This window comes from Strongylocentrotus purpuratus, unplaced genomic scaffold (assembly GCF_000002235.5).
Source record: "Strongylocentrotus purpuratus isolate Spur 01 unplaced genomic scaffold, Spur_5.0 spur5_scaffold_5, whole genome shotgun sequence".
NCBI classification, from domain to species: Eukaryota; Metazoa; Echinodermata; class Echinoidea; order Camarodonta; family Strongylocentrotidae; genus Strongylocentrotus; species Strongylocentrotus purpuratus.
This window is the reverse complement of record NW_022145611.1, coordinates 21,096,158-21,121,068: the sequence shown is the minus strand read 5'-3', so window position 1 is coordinate 21,121,068 and position 24,911 is coordinate 21,096,158. Positions and strand designations below refer to the sequence as shown.

Here is a 24,911-nt window from a genome sequence, read left to right as displayed (position 1 = left end):
TTCTGCGCTTCGCGCGGAATGGGCGAAAATGAATTCAAACAGAATTAAGATTAATAATTTAATGAAACGCAAAGCTTTCGCGCTTCGCGCGGGAGGGGGGGGGGCGGTAAACTGAATTCAGACAAGTTTTGAGAGTCGAGAACGGTACAACGGATCGTCTTCTTTCTCTAATAATTTAATGAAGTGTCAAAGCTACTGCGCTTCACGCGGGAGGGGGTGGGGGAACTGAATAATAACTTAGTTCCTGGCCCCGGGTTTATTGGGTTAAATTTGTAGACATTTGGACATTGGGCATTAATATATTTGTCGGTAATTGATGGCCTGAAAATGCGTCTAATTTGATTCTAAAATTGCAAATGCGTCCCACCCCCGCTTGGTTGCTCCGCTCCCTCGCCGCTTAAGCCTCGTTCTGTCGCTTCATCGTTTCACATAAGTATACTTCACCCCATGCCATTTTGTGCCCCCCCCCCCCCCCCCGTAAGAAATTTCTGGATCCGCCACTGATGCCCATACCCATTAGACCCTACTTTGAGAACTGTTCAGCGGGGCCTGCATGTTAGAGTGGGGTGATGCGGATTTTTTTTGTGTGTCAGCCCCCCCCCCCCCCAAACGTTTTTGCTCATTACGCCACTGCTTGCTCTTCTTGACTTTATGTCTCCAGAGAGTTTGTTGATTTTGCGACCCATTTGAGAAAGAAGTAGTAGAAAACGGGCACTATACCGTTCTATTGCAGTAAAAGGAAATATGTGTCGGCTCCATTCTCTCTGAAGACTCTTAAAGTTCCAACATTCGAGTAAACATAAAATCATCTTCGGGCAGCAAGATGGCATCCTCAAATTAGCGTTTTCCCACCTTTTTTACGTTCATCTAAACATTCTGATTTTATCTCCAGCAATATTATCTTAATCGTTTTGTCTTTATGAATAAAATATATATACATGTATATATACATGTACGTATTTGGATAGAATTAATATTTGTCTTTCAGATATATAAAGAAAGTGGGAAATGGAATTTGGTAAAACAAACGATGCCTACGTAAATATATAACATAAAGAAAGTGGAAAATTTATGGTATCAAACAGTCGTGTTTGATACCATAAATTTTCCACTTTAAATTAGAGGGAATAATAAAATAACTTAATGAACGAAATGCCACTATGTAATATAAAGTGTATTTTATAGTTTTTCATGTACAGGAAAGAAAAAAAAACAAATCAGAACTAGCATATTATATTCGTTCTCTGATTTTCCGTTTTTCACACGTCTCTCGATTTAAACAGCTCCATCTGTGGGCGTGGTCGGCGTAGCCCTGGGGTATGGTAGGGTTGGGTACACTTTGTACAGGTATTAGGTACCACCGAATGAGTATTCCTCACTGCACTCCTTTGCACGTCGACTGAGCTGAGCGAGGAATAAGTAAGTACTGTCTTTTCTTGACCTATTTCGATGTTAATTTTTAGTTCAAAAGTTTAAGTACGGCGCCAGTCTTCTTAATAGTCCAAGAGTTTTCGTTCAAATTATGTCAAAATGTAATATAAGATAAGAAAAATGATAATTTTAGATGCGCGATTAACGACGGTAACGATGGTTTATCAGTTGATACAATTCGTAATGCCTAATGCCTGGGGAGCGCGAGCCCGGCCTATGCTAAACTTTGATTTGAAATTGACAAGAAATTTGCAGAACATATTTTATCCAACTGAGCAAGAACAACGTTAAGTTGTCTTGATTATTAATTTAAGCTAGGGCTAGTCTATTTAATGGATTGATTTTTCCCTTTTCTATAGTATAAACTTGAAAAAGTTGTAGCAAATACTATAATTTTAATTATTCTAAAACTATTTTTTCCCTCTTTGTAATTGACAATTGTCTTAATAATCCTACCTTAATTGTGTTCATGTTATGTTTCGTTTATGGCTTGTCGTATCATCTACGCCTTTCCATGATATCTATATGATTTCTCAGCAAATTATTCGTGATTTTCAAGAGAAAATCTTTCCATATGTAATTTGTTCTAATTGTCAGTTGTAGTGAATTTTTCTTTGTGTAGCTCCTTTAAGGCCCATTTAGGGGCCATATTCTAAAACTGATGTACATTATCTCACTTTAACAAGTTAGGGAAAAGTTATAGTCTTAAATTGTGCTGAACTAACACCATAACAAAAATAATAGTAATAATATTTAGCAACAACAATTCAAATCATTTTTTACTAACAAGTAACATTAAAGATAACATTGTTTTCAGGATGCCATCCAGAATTCCTTCCACGCTACAATCTCTTTTAAGTTTTAGCACCTTTGGTGATACATGTATACACTTTCTATCTGTTAAAAAAATTGAGTTACAAAATAAAACGGCTATAAATATGAAACTTACATAGACTAATTATTGATACCTTGTATATTGAAATTTTAATCATTGATTCCCCCTCTGCAGAAAGCTGTGGATTGTTTCTGGAAAATACAAGGGAGCTAAAACTTCATCACCATGTTCAAGCAAAAAGTGATCAAGCAGGGGAAGGAGTATGATAGCATCGTACGGCAGTGCAGACAGTCAGGGGCCAAGTTTGAGGACCCTCTCTTTCCTGCTTGCGTTGAATCGCTTTTCTTTGAGCAGAAGCCGCCTCAGCCATTCGTATGGAAGCGACCCAGCGTAAGTCATGGCCCTTCTTTCTCTCCCTCCCTCACGGACATGACATTGGTTTCTTTTATTAATAAAATTCATTAGCATATATATATATATATATATATATATATATATATATACCTAGTTTGGTTGATGGTTTTATTTGAAGAACTGATACATGGTTTAACTTGTTATGTTTTTAAAAGCTGACAAAAAAGAAGGGCTATAAATCTAGGTATGAATTAGGGATTTGTTGATACTTGTAATTATGTAGCTCTAGGTATCAAGCGCTTGATCGAAAATATGACGCTCATGAGTTTAATACTAGGCACAACACTGTTTAAGCACAGCATATTTTTAAAATTAATGTTGCTTCTCTCTACTCGGGTGGGTTCTAGGTAGGATGTGACAGTCCTTGTGGTTTGTTCTGCTTTAATTGTTATGATGCCTGGCAAGAATTTGCATAAATTAATTAAACATTTTGCGTAGGGTCGCCTTAATCTTGTAGCCTACATCTGATGAGTGGGATGATAGCTATGAAGTGCTTTAAAGCCCCTCTAAAATGTTAGGAGCCCAAAAAAAATTATGGCAAAATTTCACTTAAATTGTTATCATAATTTGAAAGAGGATGTCATTTTAAGACACATTCCTGCAAGGATTTTCAACACAAATGTGTTTGAAGTCGAATATTGATGAAAGAATACAAAATTTAGGTTTTCTGCATACAACAGAAAACCCAAAATAAGTATTCTTTTATCAATATTTGTCTTAAAACACACTTTTTGAGGGAAATTTTTGCAGGAGGGTCTTAAATGACATCCTTTTTCACATTATGATAAAATTTAAGTGAAATTTTGCCTTTACATTTTTAGGCGAATTTGGGGCTCCCAAAAGCAACACTTTACAAAGGGGCTTTAAGTCGTCGTAGATGTAACGTACACATTTAATAAACCCAGACTAATATTTGTACAGAAAGAGAAGTTAATAAGTAACTTGGAGATATTCGTAAATGTACATGCTTAATGATTACTCATTAACAGTTATCTACAAGATGACAGAAGTTATCTGGATGCTAGTCCAAATATTTCCTTCCTGAAACATTGTTTGAGGTCATTTAGCGTTTGATAATTGTCTGAATGGTTGGCAGGCAGAATATTTGTGTACAAAAAGGGCAGGACTTGAAAATCTAACTTTATTGCATAGCATGGGTATTTTGAATGGCCAATTGCATTGCATTTCAATGACAGCAGAACCATTCTAATGCTTGCTTTTTAATTAGATTTTTTTTTCTATATCAACACAACTCCTTTTAAGAAATCCAACAGGCCTATAAACTGTGCAGACTTTTTTGCACTGTATTTCTTTTTAGAACTATGAATCAATAGATATTGAGCTGAAACAAATAACCAAAGTATTTTTTAAAATGTCATTGACGGGTATAATCAGATAGTAGAAGAAACAACGACATACCAAACAACCATTCTATTCAGAGAGAAAAAGAATAATATCATAGTGTTTAACATTGTACAATAAACTATGTACAGTAAGTCTAGTGGGAAACAAATTTTGCTTGTCGTTTTCACCCAATACCGGCCTGCCTAGTTCTATGCTTCTTGCATTTTTCATGAGTAATTGGGCAGGATACCGACTGATTAGTGGGCTAAAGAATTACCTGTACGGGCTGTACCCTTCCCTAGCCAGGCTAAAGTAATTGGCAGAGCCTGGAATTGAAAAGTATTCTCCTGCCCTAGCTGTTCAGACTATAGAAAACTATATCAAATTGGTATGAAAAAATGTAGTGTAAAGAATGAGCTATAGCGAAAGGGGCGTACATGCTAAATAGCATTAAAACGTTGAATAAAGACGTTTCTGAAGAGGTCAATGGACAAGAGAACTAACCGAACATCAGCGCATGCTAATGAAATATGCCACGCCCACATGTACATTTTTTGTATGATACAACATTTAGACTATAGAACTGGTTTCTGTGACCCTACTTCTTTATCGAGTCTTCGTTCGTAACGATACTTAAACATGTGTTTAGCTATATGCAAGGTTTTTTTATATGACATTTGGACTAGAAAAAAGGGGCAATTAGTGAATATATTGTACATGTAGCCACATGTCGTCTGAATGCAGGTTTGGCTACCAAGCCCTACCCACGAGGTTGCAAACCATTCTTCCATTGAATTACAGTCTGTTGAATTCTTGAATAAAGATCGTTGAAGAACAAAATCAACCAGGCATGACATTGATTTTTTGAATAAAGCTACAGAGGAACAAAAAGAAAAAGTCTGAGAAGTGACTATACCAGGACTGCATGCTGCACATTCGATCAGCAAGGTCATTTCTTACAAGTCTGAAAGATGGGGCCTGGGAAGATAAATTTGATCTGCATACTCTTTTCAATAGCAGCAAACATTAGATCTCCTGCATTAATTACTCTCCTATAGTCCTACATGTAACATGTATGTGGCGTGTGAACCACATACAATGCACTGCACTGTCTGATTACATAAGGCGCTCAGGCATAAAGCAATTCACTCTTTTAACGACTATCCATCATGATAGCCCTTTTTTCTACCTTTTTCACCACCCCAATCAATACATTAGTGGCTTTTCATGCACAACTGCATAAGGTGTGTCATGTGTATATAGCCTTATCTAGGCAATTTAAGTTCTTTATTTCTCATGATGAGAATTATATTTCGAAGGAAAATTGTAAATGGTAGATCACATAACAAATGAAAATGTCCATGGTTTCATCACACTACATTAGTGATGGAAAATTTCTTTTTAAGTCTTGTATGGCACGCTAGGTACAGTATTGCAGCTGATATAGTGTACAAATTAAATGTTCATTTACAGGAGCTCATTTGGGGATTTGCGATTGAAACAGTGAGATCAGATTTCCTTGCTGTAGTTTATTTTCTGTTTTTCTATCAGAGCTAAAAATCATATTAATCCCCACTCTGTATTTGGTAATTAGTCTCTCGCTGAAAATTTTGAAATGTTTATCATGCGAACTATCTTGCTCACATGAAACATAGCAAATATGAATCCCCACCAAAATTGGCAAACATTTCCTGCTCAAAAAGTTTCAATTCTTGCAATATATTTATCATTGTGACCATAAAGCAGTACAGATCGAGAGCAAGGAAGGTGTAACCTCTGTGTAAAAGAATATGAGCTATTGCCCTTCTTCCTCTCAACAAAAATAAACAGATGAAATATATGTATGCCCTGGGCATTTAAACTGGAATGAAAGAAAAGATTTTTAGACTAGCCCTATTGATTTTAGTCTACCAGTGCCTCGATCTCAATTCTACTTTTGTCATCTTATATACCACTCCCTTTTATAAAGGAAACTTTGAATTTGGGACAAATAACATATAATCCTTGTCAGAAACACCAAAGGATATTTGCACAGGCTGTTTTCTCATGAGGGCAGGACCATTATCATACACAGTGGGGAAAAGGCTGGTTTGATGTCTATCTATATATAGGTGAACGGAAAAGGTGTAATATCCATGTGCCTAAAAATGGGCAATGTTCTTACACTGTAGAATATCGGTCTTGAAAATCATTGAAGAAGAGTTCGCTTCAATTTAAATGGTACCTCCCAAACAAACAGTCACCAAACAATTTTTTTTCCCTTTTAAAGTTGTAAGTTTGGTACCTAGATATTATTGATTAACCTGTTGCCTTCCAGGAACTGGATAATTCCTGTATAAAGCCTTTTAGGGATAAGAGAATTCAGTAGACAACAGGTTGAACATACTAGCTTTCTCTTTGATTTTGTAAAGGGAGATTAAAATAGTCTCTAACTTCAGACAAATACTTGTTAGTAGAGTACTTGATGCAAGGAACCCAAGTGTGACTTGGCTTCTGTACATTAAAGTTAATGGCGAAATTCTTAGTTTCCTTCATAGAGATAGAGGGCTTTTTTCTTGGGGGGGGGGGGTAGTTTTACCCAAGCTAAATCTCTCAAGCCTCCAGTTAAACATTTTATTAATTTTTTAATGGATAAAATGTAGGTCTAGCATATATTCTATTATAATGGTTGTGGAAAGTTTAACATTTTAGAAAAATAATGTGTGTGTGTGTGTTTGTGTGCGAGTGAGGGTGGGTGTGTGTGAGTATGTGTGAGTGAGTGAGTGAGTGAATGTATGTGTTTGAATGTGTGCGTGTGTTTGTGTATGTGTGTGTGGTGAATAGGTGGTGAAAGAGGAGCGAAAAAGCCAATTACATGATATCATGTCTACTATCATTACGTCAAAATATGATTAAAAGAACATTGATGCGAAATTCAATTTGATCAAGTGGATATACTGCTTGGCTCCCTACTGGTTATTAAAAGACCAGTAACAAAACAACAAAATATGAGCCGGCATAGCTCTTCTATAAACTTGTCCTTTTTTCCTCATTTTGTTATCTTTCCTCTCAAAAGAGGTATTAATTTATCAGTAGCCAGGATATGGAAATGCCATTTCATGTAACAGGAAGAAAGAATAGAGGTGAATGAGATACCGTGTTTACCACCAAGAATTAGAATTATTATGGCTTTGTTACTCTTTCCGGTACTAGGGTGCAGCATGGAAGCGCAGGCCATCAAAATAGATTTCATGTACAAGCAAAAGAGATAATAGCCACTTCAGACCAGAGGACATTTGTATGCCCTAACAATGCCCTGATGTACATTTAACTTATCGCATCATGGGATCATAGATAGGGTTTTGAAAATGTGCAAATATTTTTTTTTATAGTGCTCACCATGAATCACCATGGGCTCTACCTGTAGTACTTTACCATTTGTTTCTTCACTTTTCGAAGCACATTGGATATTTACATATTTGTACATTGATTATACTATTATAGGCTTATGTAAATGTTATCCTAGAGATAGTTTTATCCAGGGGTTCAAAAGATGTGATTGACACATGCAAGGGGCATTGTACTTTTGTATTTTTGCAGGTTGAAGTGTAAGGGTCTATGAAAAAAGTTGGTTGTGTGCAAATTATATTTTCATACCACATTCTAACAGGTGTGGAATGAGTCATAAAGTTGGAAAGTTCAAACAGAGGATAGGGTGTCATTAACAAGTCTGTATTTTGTACGTCAGAGTTTGAAATTACCGGTACCGAAATGTCAAATTACTGAAATATTTAAATAGAGGTGGTCTAGTGGATTGTTGGACTGTGGATCACAGGGTTCACGGTTCGAGTCAACCACAGCACTATAAATGTCCTTTGGCGACACATTAATCCACATTTGTCACTTTCCACCTAGGTAATAAATGGGTACCAGTAGGAAAGAAAATTATTTGAATGCTGTTTAGCACAGAAATCAGTAACCCGCCAGAGCCTGGGTAATATTAGAGTGTCTTGAGCACCTTGCATGGTGGAATTTCATGCTCTATAAATATCAAATTTGATATATTTTTATCAAATTAGCAGTTGGCCTGGTGCCACTGACCCACAAAATCATCCCGGGTAATAACTTAGAAGTCCCTCCTTCCTTCCTTGTATGGTAATTGTAGTGTAAGATCTTCACGTACCACCACAACATTTAATTTTGGCAATTCAATTATTCCTCCGTTGATATTATACAAAATAAGAACAAATAAATCTCTTCATCAATATAATTATATGATGGATTTGTTGGTGCATAACTGTGGAGACGAATTATCCTGGTAGTCTGGCTTGCAATCCAAACAAAATGTTTTAAGTAGGTGCTCTACATGTAGCTGTCAACAACGCATTGGTATTCACAGCCTATTCTTACATGTACCTGCATGTATATCGAGAGCGATACTTAAAACTTTGAGTGTAACAGGTCCCTAATCGATCTGTCCAAACGGCACTCCTTTAATTTATTGTTAAACTTTGTGAAGAAGAAAATGCTCTTTGTATTTTTGATAGGTCATGCCAACAGATTAATCACAAAAAAGCTTTATTTTCACTGATACTTTGTCACTTTGTTTGAACTGTCCTTGGGGGACTTCATTCATTCAACACACTTTTCATACCTTAAAATTAATCTTTCTTAAAAAAGTATATATTTCAATTTCAGTTTAATTCTTTATTCATTCTTTATTCACATTTTTTGTTGCTGGAAAAGAGATCTGATATATGATTTATATCATACTGCACATAAAGCTTTTTTCTTGATCTAGGGTACCAGTAGTTAGATTGATATTTTTGTGAAGAATGATACAGAATTTGAGTAATCTAGAGCAAATATTTATTTCAAGTCAAACATTTTCCATTTTAGAACATGTAATGATATACTATATGTCAATAGAATCACATGTATTTGTTTAATGTTACAGTCGGCCAAATAAAATGAACCCCTAGTTTCTCATCCCCTCCTCCTTTTTTTTTCTGGGGGTTATTTGATCTTTGTTCTGAAATGAAATATTTAAGAATCTGAAAATATTTTGACTATGATATAACAATCATCATTGATAAAATGAATTTTCACCAAGTTGTGTTGAGCATCTGGAGAGAAATATATATATATATATATATATATATATATATATATATATATATATATATATGCAATATATATATATATTTTGTGAAATGAAAGTTGGGTTGATATTGATGTAAATAGCATATTTATAGTAAAGACAAAATATCAAATATCAATTAAAACTGAACCCCCTCTTCCTCATTCTAAAAAAAACACTAGCTTATAGAAACCAAGAATCAAATCTACCTGGCCTCAACCCTCCTTTTGCGGAAACATGAGCACATGTACATTGTATCCTTGCTATGTTGAAGGGCTCTCCATTTCAAAGGAGTCAACATTTGATATTTAAGGTTCATGAACCGGGAGTTTTAAGGAGGAATGGCTTGTCAATCGAACTCTTGGAAGACACAAAGCGTGTTTGTTCGAAAAACAAGCAAAGCTATGCCAAGGGTATGTTTTAGAATGCGAATTGTAAAACAATATTTACTGGGAGACTGGTAGCATACTGATAGTATTTGATTTTGGTTAAATGACTGCAGAATATTATATTTCAACGCTCCCCCCCCCCCCTCTTTATTAATTCTTTATGGACATAATATTTTGAAGTTCTTAAAATCATATTTAATAGTCGGACTACTGCTACATTGATATTGGACATCCCAGTTTTGCTTTAGAGTCTACAAATATATCTTGTTAAATACTTTTATTTTTGTTTTAAAGGTGTATATTATATGTATACTAGTACTGTACAAATATAAAGTTTTTTGAATGGTCTATAATTCTGAGTTATATGCTCATTTCGTTAAAAAAAAAAAAGATCTAACCAAAAGAGAAGAATCGAATCATTATACTGTCCTGAAAGTTACACAAATGCATATTATTTGATTAAGAATAAGTCCACACAAGTTTGAACAGAATCCCGATTCTAGGCAGATAGAAATAAACAGGTTATTCCAGACTACTTCATTCAGACATCACGCTCCAGGTGAGCTCAGAAATTGAATTTGATTTCTTTCCTCTGTCTAGAGGTTACTTGCTACCCTGGGAGGGAACCAAGGTCACGAGGTCATACTGAACTATTCATTGACACTGAGTCAGGTTGAGAAAGTCGTTCCGAGCTTTGTATCTACCCTGTGTACATTCTGTACAATGATAGTTTTATTTAGTTTGAACACAAGGAGTTGCTCCTTGGTTTGTAGTGTAATATATCGGTATGTGTTATATATTTACAGGACACAGTTATGGAAAGGGGGAGGGGCAGATGTATGGGGAAGGGGGAAGGGGAGGGATGGGGAAGCCAGGGTAAGGAAGGGGTAGGGAAGGGATGGGGAAGGGGAGGGAAAGGTTAAGAGGATTCAGAGATGGGGAATGTTTTTATTCAACTGTCATAAGATACTGTCAAACATGTATAAACTTTGATTATTGTAGGTTTTTTTGAAGAATACCAATTATGACATTGTAACAATGAGTTTATAGCTATCCCTGCATTGATTTGCCCTTTACCCATTACATTCCTGTTTTGAAAAGAACATTTTATCGAACGCCCTCCCCACCCCTTTCCCCCCAAAAAATTCATGTGGCAGTTGGCCCAAGAATGGGAATCTATTTAAATTACATCATTGCATGTAGGTAAAATTTAGCTATGTGAAAAAGATCATTTGTTTCTGTTGTAATCTAAAGCTCTTATGTGAAGTTGAAGTGGATGAATGCTTTACATGTATATCATATTCCTATATATCCAGGAACAGCATCAAAAGGGCAAGTAAGCAAGCAATACAGAGGCCTACTGTGTACATGTTGATTGACTTGCCGAGTACATCTAGGAATACATATTACCATTAAAGCCCTTCCTCGTATACTCTGTGTTATTATGGGCTGTGCATATAATATTCACAACTGACTGGATTATGTTTGTCGTGTGCTGTGGTGCAATTAAACTCTGTAATGAAAGTCACGTTCAATAAATTATTCATAAAACCAATGACATAATTGACTGATTATGACCTGGCAGTGAGTGGACATGCACTACTGGCCACTAAATGTCATAAATTTGGTAATTAATTACTTTCTACTTAATATCCTTCCAATTCTTCCTTTGGTACAGCTCTCTCGTGCTCCCCCCCCCCTCTCTCTCTCCCTCTCTCCCTCTCTGTCTCTCTCTGTCTCTGTCTCTCTCCCTCTCTCCGTCTCTCTTTGTCTGTCTGTCTCTCTCATGCCTCTCTTTCTAACATTCTCCTTCCTTTTTTTTTCACTATTTATTTCAAGGCACACAACACTGTCTCCAACTTCATAGTGTCAGCCACACCATTTTTGTTCCATTCCATCCAGATCAAAACACCTCCCCAATATTTTCCCAGTCATGATATCCTCTTACTGTGCACAACATTGGCTCTATCCTGCACAAAGTCTATGTAACCCTGCTTCCAATAATGCACTAATGGAGTCGGAGGGGGAGAGCAGTCCATTTTTCAAGTGCACGCACGGGCCCCTGTGTACTGTAATTGCATTATGATAGCCACTGGCATGACTTCAATTTTGAGAGGGTCAATCGGGATGTACCAATCAAATCTGCCATAGACCTTGGCCCTACAGCTCCATCATAAAAATTCCAACGGCATTTGCGTTGTCACTGAGAAGCCCATACAATATCAAAGGCATTGGCTTGATCAACATATTTTTGATTGAAAACTGAAAATGTACTTTCATGGTCATTGGAAATAATGGAGAAGTGTACATTAGAACATGAATTTGTTTGTTTTATTTGGTTTATATATCTATTATTATTTGATGATATTGTTCGTTGAGAGCAGGAAGGGTGTCAAATCTAGGATTATATTTGTGTGTGTTAATGCCCTTCTGGCTCTCGGCAGATGTTATCTGATAAGGTAAAAGCAGAGTTTCATTCTTTGAGCTTTTTATCAGCAGCAGATGTAAATATATATTCATATATTCATTCCTTTGTTTACTTTTCTCTGGAACAAACTATATAATGATTTAAAAATATGCAAATGTCTGATGCATCCTTTCTTTTTAGTGAATTTAAATCCAATGTTTTTTCTATGGAAATGTTGGTATTGAAAATAATATCAACAATTTTGAGCCTGATATTGTCTGTTAAAAGAGCTAGACAGGTGTTAAAGTTTTGTGAGATGATGATGTATTTATCAATTGGAGAAAATTGAAAATAGTTTCAAGTATGTAGGCGCATAAAAGCAGTATTGAGAATGCAATTGATTTCCTGAATATTTTCCATCTCTCTGTCTCTTTGTCTCCTTGTCTCCCACAAAGGGATAACATTTTCTTTTCCCTCAAGGATTCACAATCACACCTGAGGATATTTTTCAATTAGAAGTTGAATGTTATTACTGTTTTGACTCGAGGGTGGTACTAGAAAAGCCTCAACACCATGGGAATTACTTATTAATCCCCCACTGGGCACTCCACTTCTACTTCTGCACTTCCGAGGAGCATCTTTTTATCGTTGGATGCATATATATTCATAATTAGCTTTTCCTCTCTGTGCTTGACTATCTCGGGTGTGATAGCAAAATGCCTCAAAGCACTCAGCACTGCCAGGAAAGCTGTGAAGCAGTGCCTGGTGTTGTAGTTTAAATAGGCAGCGCAAGTATGATATTATGCAGTGCTTAGTTGTCTTTTAGAAGCCCGAAAGGTACACAATAATATTGTATGCAGAGTTAATGTCCTTCTGGCTCTCAACAGACAAAATCATGATTTATTTATAAAAAAAATCCAAGCTTAATCTTCAGTTTGCTCAAGGTACTTACAATGTATCATGAAAGAGTTGGAAAATTATTGTGAGGTATAGTGTAATTGTAAGTACTTAAATGGTGAGTCACAAAATCCACTGTCCAGTCACTAAAATATTATACATCCGCATCCATAGTACTCTAATTATCTGGGCTATTAAATTAGAACATATCCTTGTTGATGAAAAAGCCTCTGGTTTTAATAGGGTTTAAATTTGCTGAAGTGAACTAAATATTGAATGAAATTTCAGAAAATATTTAGGTAATCATGCAACTAGGCAATCAACCTCTAAGCCCCGAAACTCAACAATAAAAAATTGTTAAAAAGTAATTTCTTTGATCACTTAATGCAGCTATGCCTGCCTTCACTCAGGCCTCAGGCATTTTGCTTGTCATCGACCATACCAATATCGGGATGAGCTTTATTTATTTGCAAGCAGTTCGGGCACATCAAGTGCAACGCTGCTTTCCAGCTTGTAAGCAAACAGCGATCAAGCTCTAGCTGTGGATTCCTCTGAATGGGGCGTGGCATTCTACTGCGAGCTGGCAGTGGCCGAGAGAGAGAGAGCGGCTGAGTTTGTGTAATATCTTGTGCTATGTCTCTGCAATGTATAGAGCGTGGGGTTGTAGTTTGTTCCATGCCCTTGGGTATTTTTACAACTCTTCAGTTGACATCTCAATGTATTGCTCTCTATTGGAAATGAACCCCTTGGTAGCAATGAAAGGCGACAATAGAATTAGTTGTTGGTGTAAGGTCAATGTAGCCTTGATTCTTGATGCCTGGTATATTCTTGTAGTGTAAATCAAGCTGTGAATGTCCAGTCTATTCTTTGACCCAGAAACAGAAAGGTCAAACTAATATGCGTACCGTTCGATATGCACTACTGCTCAATCTCGAGCAGCCTTCTGGTACATGTAGGTCTACGATTGGTGCCATGGAACCAACGGCTTGTATTTTACTAGAATTTAAACCCACCACAGGTTTTCTAAAGGCTTTTGTCCAAAATCAGCTTCTTAACAAAAGATAGTCTGGGGTCTTCATGAATTAGTTTTCCTTTCATTAAATGTGATTCATCTGAGTCAAGGCTTATATGGACCAGTGGGTTTACTATTTGATTTAATCTGATGTATTCAAAATAAGATGCTCGTGTACATGTATCCACCCAGAGATGGTTCACAACTAAAAGGCAAAGATGAACTACCGTAATTAACGGTGTATTAACCGCACCTTTTTGGCACCGAAAAAAAATCAAAGTCGGGGGTGCGGTTTATACACGGTATATAAGTTTCGATTTATGCCCCTCCATCTGGCGCTATGCCTGGCAATGTCTCCCAGCTCAGTAATCGGTGTGTTGACTCACCACTCGGAAACTAGAACAACACTCAAATTTGTCTGTCATCTTGGTTTGAAAATAATCTTTCTGATAGATTTCAATATGTAGTTTATAATAATAATTCCTCCAATTTTTCTTTTATTACACGGCGTACCACAAGGTTCTATCCTAGGTCCTCTACTGTTTTTTAAGTTGGCAAAAAAAAGTTGGCAAAAAAAAAAAAAGTCAGCAAAAAAAAAAGAAAAAAAAGGGGTGCGGTTAATACATGAGGGCGGTTTATACACCGTTAATTTTGGTAATCCATTTTGATACAATATTTAATAGGTGTTGACTTCTCTCTTGTAAACTTTGAATAAAACAGTAAAGATCTACTGACTGTGATTAAACCATATATGGGCTGCTATCTACAGTATGAACTTTTGATAAACCATTCAATCAATACTATTAGGCTTGACAACTATATTGTAGGCCAAAATTGTGATTAAACTAATAGTGAAGAAACTGTGCATAATACCCCTTCTTGATTGCAATCACATTCAATGTTTGATACAATCCTGGGATGTTATTCATCAATCAACATGCAAGACCCATGTCTCAAATCACTCAAGGTATGAATCAATATCATACATTCTACTTCTTCAAATGACATGCCACTGTTGATAAATTAAAGGCCAAGTCCATTCCAAAAATAATTTGCTTTTAATAGATGCAGAAAAACAAGAGAAACAAAACAACACAAATTTGAGTAAAATCAGATTAATAAGAAGGTAGTTATGAATTTTTGAGAAAGTATGAAGTTACTTTTAGAGTGGACTTGCCCTTTAAGCTTTATGCTTGACCAGCCTAGCAGTGCTCGCTGATAATCTGCTAGCAGCCACAGATCTAAGCTTTTTGAATAATTTGCTCGTTATCATGGACAGCTTACTCGACCCATTACTCAATTAGCATATTACAGACAGAGGCCCTTCAATCAACAGAGGGGTACACGGATGCTATAGATGCTAATAGAGGCCACTCGTGGTTATGAACTGTCAATATGATATAGTGATATGATGCGTAATACATACCATTCATATATCTCATCTGTATGCGATGTGAGCCTACCCATGCTTTCCATAGCTTTTATTTGATTTAATTTAATTAAGTTGTGATGTTCTTCTACACATATGCCTTAAAAATGGGTAAAGACAGATATTGTCCTGAAACACAGGTTTTTATGAATTAGTCTTTTCTTTAAATTAGCTCTCTCACTTTGCTCTCACTTGAAATACTCTTTATCTCCCTAAATCATGAATTTACCTGGAATTATTTGTCCAAGCTGTACTTGAATGTGCCCTGTCTGTAATATACTGGATATGAATATATAATTTACAGTAATACTACTAGTAATATATATACTGACTTTGTACAACAAAACAAATGATACCTCTTCTATAATGAGTAGTTTCCAACATCTGGTTACCCCGTTCCGCCCACTACCTCATTGCGCAAAGAGTCTGTTGCAATGATGCTCTGATCATGTTTCCCTCGGCTCATTTGTTTTACAGTGTTCTGTGAAATATTGAAGACATCATTCTCCAGACAGTTGGTATTTTATATAAAAACCATTCACCATCGAGGCTACAAATAGCTTGAGATTGGTTACCGGTATAGCCTATTCTCTGCAGTAACACACTGATTGACGTTTACCAACCCAGTTTAGCCAAGCTTTTCTTTAAGTTCCGGTACATGTTATTATTGCAAGAAGAAAATTCAAATCAGGAGATTGAATTAATCATCAAGTTAAGTCTGTGCCGAATCCTCTTAATCAATGCTCATGTTTTTTTTAATAACACTATTTTAGTTTAATGTATCACTTCAGACATTTTTCATGGTGGGATGTTTAGAATTTTTCACAGTATACTTTTGGACATGTTATGTTAGATTGTTGAGGTGCATAATTCATCCATCCAGTTTAGACAAGTTCAAAAAGTTGCACTTGTTATTTTTTTAAATTCTATTATCACCACATACAACACCAGTAAATCCCAAATCTACAAACTGCATGATGCACAAAAAGCTACCGGTAATTAGGTTTTGATTGATCACGATACATGATAAAGGAGCTTTCATGGATCCGGGGGAAGACAATTTTTAAGAAATTGAGAGTTTGATACAGCGTGTATTTGATTAGAAGTGGAGCATATAATAGAAGCGCTCTTTGTACGGAGTGTGCATTGTCGTGCATCATGCATGTTCATTGAATGAACACTATGAGCTATAGGATCAGCAAAGATACAGGGTATGTACATAAAAACCCACCCACTCAGAGTTCAGACTTTCAAACACTCCCTTTGAATACCCCATACAACAAAACTATTCATGGATATCTGTAAGCCTCATTCACACTGCAGAAAATGCAGTTTGAAAAACTTTTTTTGGTTTAAACTACCTCTGGAAAAAACCCATGATAACTGTCCAGTGTTTGATAATTTTTTTGTTTGGGGTGAGGGTGCGACTTGTCGCTGCTCTGAATGTAAGAAAAAAAACACAGAATAATTCACCCTATTTTGAAAGCGAGCATTTCACATTCAAATCCTTCATAATCAAGAGGTAGGATTTTTCATTTTCGTTTTTTGGGTTTTTTGTTGTGGTCATGGGTAATTGCCTAGCAACTCTGACGTTACACTGGAATGTGAGAGAAACCCAGGCTTTTCACTAGCAGTGTAAATGCTCCATTCGAAACAATACTGTCTGATGTATAGACCTTGAAAATGGTAACGTCTAGGTTTGTCTATTCATTATGTCACTGATTACTCCACAAACGGAGATTACAGACATTCTAGGAACCATGGCTCTAAACATCAGTTCTGAAATTAACAGATGAAGGGATTAGATGTGGTTAAGAATTATAGCTAGGCATATATTCAATGCTCGAAAAGACATCTTTGAATATATACATGTATCTGATGAGTCAATATGGTAATAAAAAATACTTAAGTGCTTTTAGTTTAACGTACAGTAAGGATAATCCTAGTTACCGAACCGTCTTTTCAGAAATAGTTGAATAGTTATTCTGTGTAATACCAACTAATTGAGTTGCTGGAAAACCCACTGGGGTTTAATATCCAAGTATCATTTTGCACTTCTTGAAATTCTTGTCTTTTTTGTCATCAGCTTTGATACGTGAGAACTTCTCTACACATTCTTGCCAGCTAGAACTCCACTATTAAAGTTAAAACCTATAAAGCTATCTTGTTTGAGTAGTCAGAATATATACCAGGAAAGAAAAGACAAACACAAACAGCTTGGTTTTAGTGATAATGAGGTGACTCACGCAGGGTTTTATTTAGCGAGATTCAATAAGGACAAACCTCTCAAGTTGTCTACAATACCACCCTCCCCTCACCCATTCAAAGGAACCATGGGAATAAAAATGGATTAAATCTAAGGGCTTGTTTTTTGACAATAATATTCTGAATGCAATTCATATAATGGGTCAGGTAGAACCACCTGAAGCAGAAAATCAAATCGGAACCATGTGTGGACCCTGGAGAAGGTGATGGTTTTATTAATAAATAATAATATAAAGAGAGAGAGAGAGAGAGAGAGAGAGAGAGAGAGACAGAGAGAAGGGATTATTTTTGAAAGAGATTAGGATTGTGAAAAGCTATTAAAGCTTCTCATGCCTTGATAAAGTATGAAATGTATAGATTCTCCCCCCATGTGACAGACACCATTGACAAAAGAAAAACTGGATGTAATTATAATTGTGCTTTATATCATATTTTGGGTTAGGGCAAAGTATATTGATCATTGACTCTCCCACATTAACCAAGAATAAAGAGAAGAAAAAAAAGATTACCATAGCGAGTGTCATTTTCCTCGTTAATTGGTTTGATCCAAGCTCTAGTAGGGCTGTCAATTTGATGGAATTATGGGGTATACAACAAACTTTGATGATGTTTGCGGGAGCTCTTGTTAGATTTTCTTTATAAAAGAAAAATCAGATTTTCTTTGGTTGTTTTTGAAATAAATTTTAGAGCTTAAACATGTATATTTTTCATTGAGGCGTAGCAATAGGAGAGCATGCGTATCATCATACCACTCTTCATTTCGTAATGTAAATGGTATGTTTTATTTATATTCTGGCAACCAGTAACCAGAATAATGTTTGGACAGGTTTCAACCGAATAGATGCATGAGTAAATTATCATACCAATCTCCATTTTATTATGAAAGTACTGTCAGACCACTGGAAAAACATCCCCCCCCCCCCCCCGTTCAGATTTTTTTTAAAGTAGGCCTTTTCAACGTTTTGTACAATATTATTTTTTTCAAAGGGTTGGGTATTGTATCGAACCAGAATTTTTCTCATTAACTTTTTTAGTATGAGAATTGTACACAAACCACAAACGTGCTCTTTGCTCCCAAATGAGTTGTTAATACTTTGCCCATCAATTTAATATTTTTCATACAGTACATGTATAAGTGTACACCCTTTCACTGTATGCACATAACATGAGTGTTGTACAGCGTTTCTGTATACCGGTACATTTCTTTATTTGATTTTGTTTCCCCTTGTGTGAATGGAGCCATAGCTGTAGGAGTAAATTAGAATTCACAGTGCACCTTAAGTTATTGCAATTCCCCAGGGATAGACACGCTTTCATACCAAAACATCAGAGGTGCCCCCTCAAATATGATTAGAATTGTGGGGGAGTATTGGAGATGGAATTTGTAGATTGATCCATGAAATGTCATTGAAATCAGAGATGACAAGTGAGGGGGAAAAAAGCCCAGTTTAGATTGGATCAGTGCTTCAACTTTATAATTGTGTCTTTAAATTGAACGAAACCCTAGGTTTGATATTTGCTGAATATATTGAGGAATTTATGTATTTGAAAATAGCTTGAGGTCTTTTTACACACTTAGACTACAATAAAGATGGAAATAGAACCTTTTTGGAACATACTTGTACTACACTACAGTAATATTAAATGTATATGGAACAAAACATTTTTTGTGTGCTTGATATCTGGGTAAACATTTTTTTGAGTATTTTACATTTGTTATACATGCAGATCTGTATAGGTATAATAATAATAATACTCAGTTCTTTTATAGTGCATAACACATTACAAGATAGCATGTCCCTATATCAGATATTCTCAGAAAAATTCTTTACAAACTTCTACTCAAACTAAACTTTTTAACTCTACAAGTTCCACACGCAATCACTTATCAGATATTTCAGAAGCTAAAACTCTATACAACATACGTAGGAAGTCACCTCATACATGAACTGATTACCCTACTGTCAAAGGATTTCGGTTCCTGTCGGCCTTTATGTCTTTTCCCTGCGAGATAAAATTGTGGTTTTTATATTCATTCTTGAAGAGCTCTATTGTCACCCACGCATGTTGCCTGCTATTATCGATGTTCATATGACCGTGCCGATTTGATATTTCATTCTGACATGGTTCGAGGGTCCCATAGTGCTTCTCTATTCACATTCCTCAACCCACCCCCTCATATCTGGCGATCAAGTACTCTAAGGGTCGCTTCACATCACCTTGAACTTCAAGACAGTCATGCCATAAAATCTCTGATCCTATCCCCCCCCCCTCCCCCTCTCTCCCTGTTTATTGCTGCCATAACACTAATATCCTTTTTAAAGATATTTTGTTTACATTTGCCACACTCAACCCAGGTGAGGTACAAGGGTACCAGACAGGGGAATCAATCCCTGAAATACACTGGAGTGCCATAATGGCAGTCCTGCTAATGCCGGGGTAATAATTGTGGAGCCCAAGGATTGTCAAGACTGACAGGTTATATGCTATACAAGAACCAAGAACCCACAATTCTTTTTCTTATTTTAATCATAATATTATCATCATCATCATCATCATCATCATCATCATTATTATTGCGATATGCGTTACCTCCTCTTTTTCTATATTTCATAACCTACTGGGTACGATCGTTTTTATCTCATTTGATCATGAGTATTCTGGAAAAATAATGTACCCTTCCTATTAAGATTTTGTTTGGTTCTTATATACAAAGCTGCTGATCAAGAATATTAAATATCATTTTTTGAAGTTTGAGCTGTGTGAACTCACTATAAAGGAAACGAAGATGTTTGTTCACAAAATCTTTGAAGCTATGTTTGCACAGGATCGCAGTTTTTAACATTAAATTTGCCAAACCTCAAAGTTTGAAACAACAACCCACTATTAAGAGAGATGCAGTTTCACATGGGATTGTGAGTGTTCAAAGTTTTATACTATGAGTTGAGCAAGCAGTCACTGTAAGTCACATGCTGATGAAAATGAAATTTGTATGCATACTTTTTAAACAAAGGTTGTTCTTAGCACAACAATTTGAAGTTTCAAAACCATAAGTGCATCGAAATCGTTTGTCAAAGAGAACATGGCTATTATTCATTCTGGATTGTTTATCCTGCAGAAGATTGATTGTTTTGAACCAGTATTATTAAAACGAAACTCACAAAAACTTGCTGGAAATCATCTTCAGTAAAAACCACAACTCTCATTTGCACATAGTTACCTGTGTTAAGCACATGATGCCGCGCCTACTTACCTTGACTTCCTTATCTTTCTATGCCCTTTACTCAGCCCCTATACATTTTCTACCAAAATCGTTTGGCAAATGTCATATTTTTTTAATCTTGAACATTCAGTGCAAGATTTGTTGGATTCTGTGAGAATTTATTTCTATCATTTCCAGAACTAAAGCTTATCTTTAACTACAAGATAACCTTGAGGTTTAAAACCACAAAATAAATTTAAAGTTTATGGATTCTTGTATGAACCTGGCTTCTATAAGCGTTGATCTTCAGGTCAATGTTCATTCACAGATTTGTATTTTCATTCAGTTTGTATACAGAAGTACAACTATAGAAGCGAAAAATATTGAGTGTTTACTCTGATCTAGTCGAAGTATGCATTTCTTGTAAGGTAAATATACATTGTCCAATTCATGAGTGAAATACTACATCGATGGTGGGTGGCACCCTTTTTTATTCAAAGTATTAGGAACAACTGTGCTGGAGATACTCTGGCTACATAGTTTAATTTTTGACTTTAACTTTTCTTTGATTTCCTGTATTATTTGTCTTCAAATATATCTACTAGTATTTGATAATACCGGTAGATATATTTGAAGTAAGAAAGGTATCAACACAGTACTGCTTTAGAGAGACAAACAAAAAGCTTTTTTGCATATAAGCCATACCGACTAAATCAAACTTTCCTCAATTTACATACCGGTACTGGTAGAGTCTAGAGAGTGAATGAAAAACACTTTATGACTAAATTTTAATACACCACAGATCGTGAAATAAATCTGATCTGTAAAGCACATTATATGCCTGGTAGGTATAATGCGCACAACATAATTTGTGCAAATTCTAATTTAAAACATTTAAAATGCCACATCATTTCCTCAGTATATAACTGCATGTTTTTATAGGCTTATTTACATTTTACATTTGCACTTTTTGATGGAATACAACATTGGGATTTTACTTTAGAGTGAACAGAATAAATTGTAGACTGCAGTTGCTTCCAGATTTACATCTAAATAATAATCCAAGGCCTGTCTTTGATCGAGATACACTCATTTATAATTGCCTTCTGCTAAAGTTAAAGCATGGAAAGCCTGTCCTCACTTCTGCCTGTTGGGCTTTTGAGCAGTGCACAACCCCTTTGCACGCGGTTGCCTTTGCATTGGGGTACTCGATATGTGACAATGTGATTGTGTTCACGCATGTCTTGTAGAATATTTCAAGAGGTACATGAAATGTTAGAAGTGTGAAGATGGGGTGGTAGGAGAGACCCCGACGTCTGATTGATTGCGCAGAATGGAATTCTTAAAGAACACATCACCGGCTTAGATGCTGCTACTATTAGACATGAAGGCCTATACTATCATTAAAATCATTCATTTAGCCTTGCTCGCTCTCTACCCCCCCCCCCTCTAAATAACACAGTGAGAAAAGAAGAAGAACATATTAGGCCTGTCCTTATCAGACCTCAGTTGCAAAATAAGTTGCTATTTTAACTAGCCCGATCTCAAAATAGCCAGCTAATTTGTGCCTTCATCAGCCCAGCAGTTGCAATTAGCGGGTTATTTGGTCGAGAAAATAAACTGATATGCATATTTGGGAAATGGCAGACTAATTTGCGCCCGTATGAGCTAGTTTATGATGAGCGTATCGGTCTGGTGAGGATGCAATTTCAAACTTTGAGTCTGAAATTAGCGGGTTATTTTGCAACTTCGGTCTGATGAAAACCAGCCTTCTGTGCATCTCTCCTTGAAGTGTATTGCTATGAATGTCTGATAAGATTACAATGTCTGTTAAGTCTATCATTTCATACAGTCTTTGCATGCATGGCCATGAGCTATTCATCCACACAGTTACACAGGTAGATGCAAATAATCCAGTCAGTGAATAAATAAATATACAATGGCTATAAGGCTGTGGGTGTTTTTTTTAACAAAACAACTAATGCAGCATACATTAATAACACAACCCTGGATGGCAATCATCAGTGCATGAATGCATTTCAGTTTTAAAGGTGTTTTTGAAACTTGAAATCGTTATCATTTTTTCCTATTGTACTGTTTGTCCTTAAAAAGGAGGTTAATGGGTTCTAGTGAAGAAGCAAAATAGATTGTTAGCTTACTTATTTTGTTTATGTCAGTTTGTGCAAATGTCTCTTGACAGGGATTGTTCTTCAAATGCCCTCTGATGTCAAATATGATGAGAAACAGCTGAAGTGTTTGAACCATACTTCATGCTACATGTTTGAGACAATTTCTTATCATTTTAATGATTCCAAAACCTCAAAGTATACAACTTAAAAGAAAACATAATTAGCCTTTCCAAATCGCATCAAGAAACTTTCTGTCGTGATGAAATTATTAGAAGCTCATGATTTTATTGCAATATAGCGACCTACAACTAAATACAGATCAAACTATTTCCTGGAGATTGTTACGCTTTAAGCTCTTCTGATTTATAAAACAATAGCATAACATATTCTATTTCTGGTAATAAAGTTATTTAAGTCATTTGCAGCCAAACATAAAAGAAACCATAACCAAATATAGCATGTAATCAATTTCTAAAGAAATCGATCCATATGAATTGAGTCATGACTGAGTTTAGGTGAAGGTCATGATAAGGTGAATGAACAAAGCTTTAATTTCTAAAGGTACATATTGTATAGGCGAAACAATATTAACAATTAACAACATATTCTTTCACATCAGCTATCTTCATACTGAGTGAATATATGTAAAAATATAAAAAAATAAAAACAGTTTTCTATAGATAATATTGAAGAGGCTGTACGACAACTGCTCCTTCAACAATTGTTCCCGGTCAGTCTCCTACCCCAACTGAATTCTCAACTTTAACTGTGGACCCAACTACCAACCTTGGCCTAACATCTATATACCTAACTCTAACCCTAACTCTACACCTTTGATACCATGAAGCCTGGATCAGTAGTTGTAGAAGCATATGTGGGGTCACTACTGAAAAGCTTTATTATTGGACAAAGGAGCAGACTAAATATTATTTCACTATATATCTATCCGTCATAAATGAGCGTATAAAGTCTCCTTCCATCATTGTCTCAGCAGCGTATGAATACAACAGACTTGTGTGCAAATGGACTTGCACAGTCGATTGTAGCTTTCATATGCATGACAAATTTACTTGCTGTTTTATGGCGTGAATGGCACAACCTTGAAAGCAATATGGGCCTGTTATATCTCCCCACCGCATGTATTCATTGCCGGCAATCAGGCATGGTAGATAGCAGGAGCATATGTTCTGTCTGGTGCAGACCTTAGCCAACCATTTGGTCGTTAAAAGAGATTTTAATGGTCTCCCACAAAAGCAATCTTCACAATTTGGATATGTTTTTACGGAACATTTGACAAGCACACTAGCAAATGCACGAAGCTAAAGAGTAATTTGTAGTAAACCATGTTAGGTATACCTTAAGCACTGGAGAGGGATTCCATATGTTAACCAATAAAAACATTTCAGTAACATTGTGTAACAAACAACTGTAAATATTATTAATAATAAATAAATAATTGTTTTGTGGTTACTGAACCATGATAGCAGAAAGAAACATTTACCATTTGTGAAATAAATGTAAATAAAAGAATACAAACAATTCTCATACGATGGTTGCCAAATTGATGAATCATTCCTAGTGACCATTTATCTGTATTATGGTACTCTGATTACACTTTCCCCCCAAAAAAAATCATACCTTCAAGCCTAGAATCATTGTCAAAATGTCTGTTTTTTCTAATAAGTATTGCCCTTTAATGATGACGGTGAATATTGCTAGACATATTATGAGAGCGAGGGCCATCGTTAGCCGCCAACAGCGGTTGATATTGGTGGCATACATTTACAAAAAGCCACCGTCATCATCATCATCATCATCATCATCATCATCATCATCATCATCATCATAAGATTAATGAACCTTTTCAGTTGGATTTATTGAAAAAATTGAGAAGTTGACTATGGCAATAAATACTGGTATGTTGTGTTGACACACAGTGAGCTATGCTTCAGTTTATTCACAAAATTAAGTGATTTTTTTAGCCTTTTTTAGCAATTTTTTTATTTCTTAGTTATTAAGGCTTTACAAAAACAGCAAC

The 24,911-nt window shown here is 35.8% G+C and overlaps 1 protein-coding gene across 2 annotated transcripts in view; it reads left to right on the top strand.

Annotated features, from left to right (window-relative positions):
- The first annotated feature begins 1,345 nt into the window (after window positions 1–1,345).
- LOC105442747 (calpain-9-like) overlaps window positions 1,346–24,911 on the top strand; it is a 58,013-nt gene continuing 34,447 nt past the window's right edge. For both annotated transcript variants that reach the window (XM_030999269.1, XM_030999268.1), the window contains exons 1-2: window positions 1,346–1,419; window positions 2,441–2,656. In XM_030999269.1, the coding sequence (XP_030855129.1) occupies window positions 2,492–2,656 (165 nt within the window). In that variant the 5' untranslated portion in view covers window positions 1,346–1,419; window positions 2,441–2,491. The remainder of the gene's footprint in view (window positions 1,420–2,440; window positions 2,657–24,911) is intronic.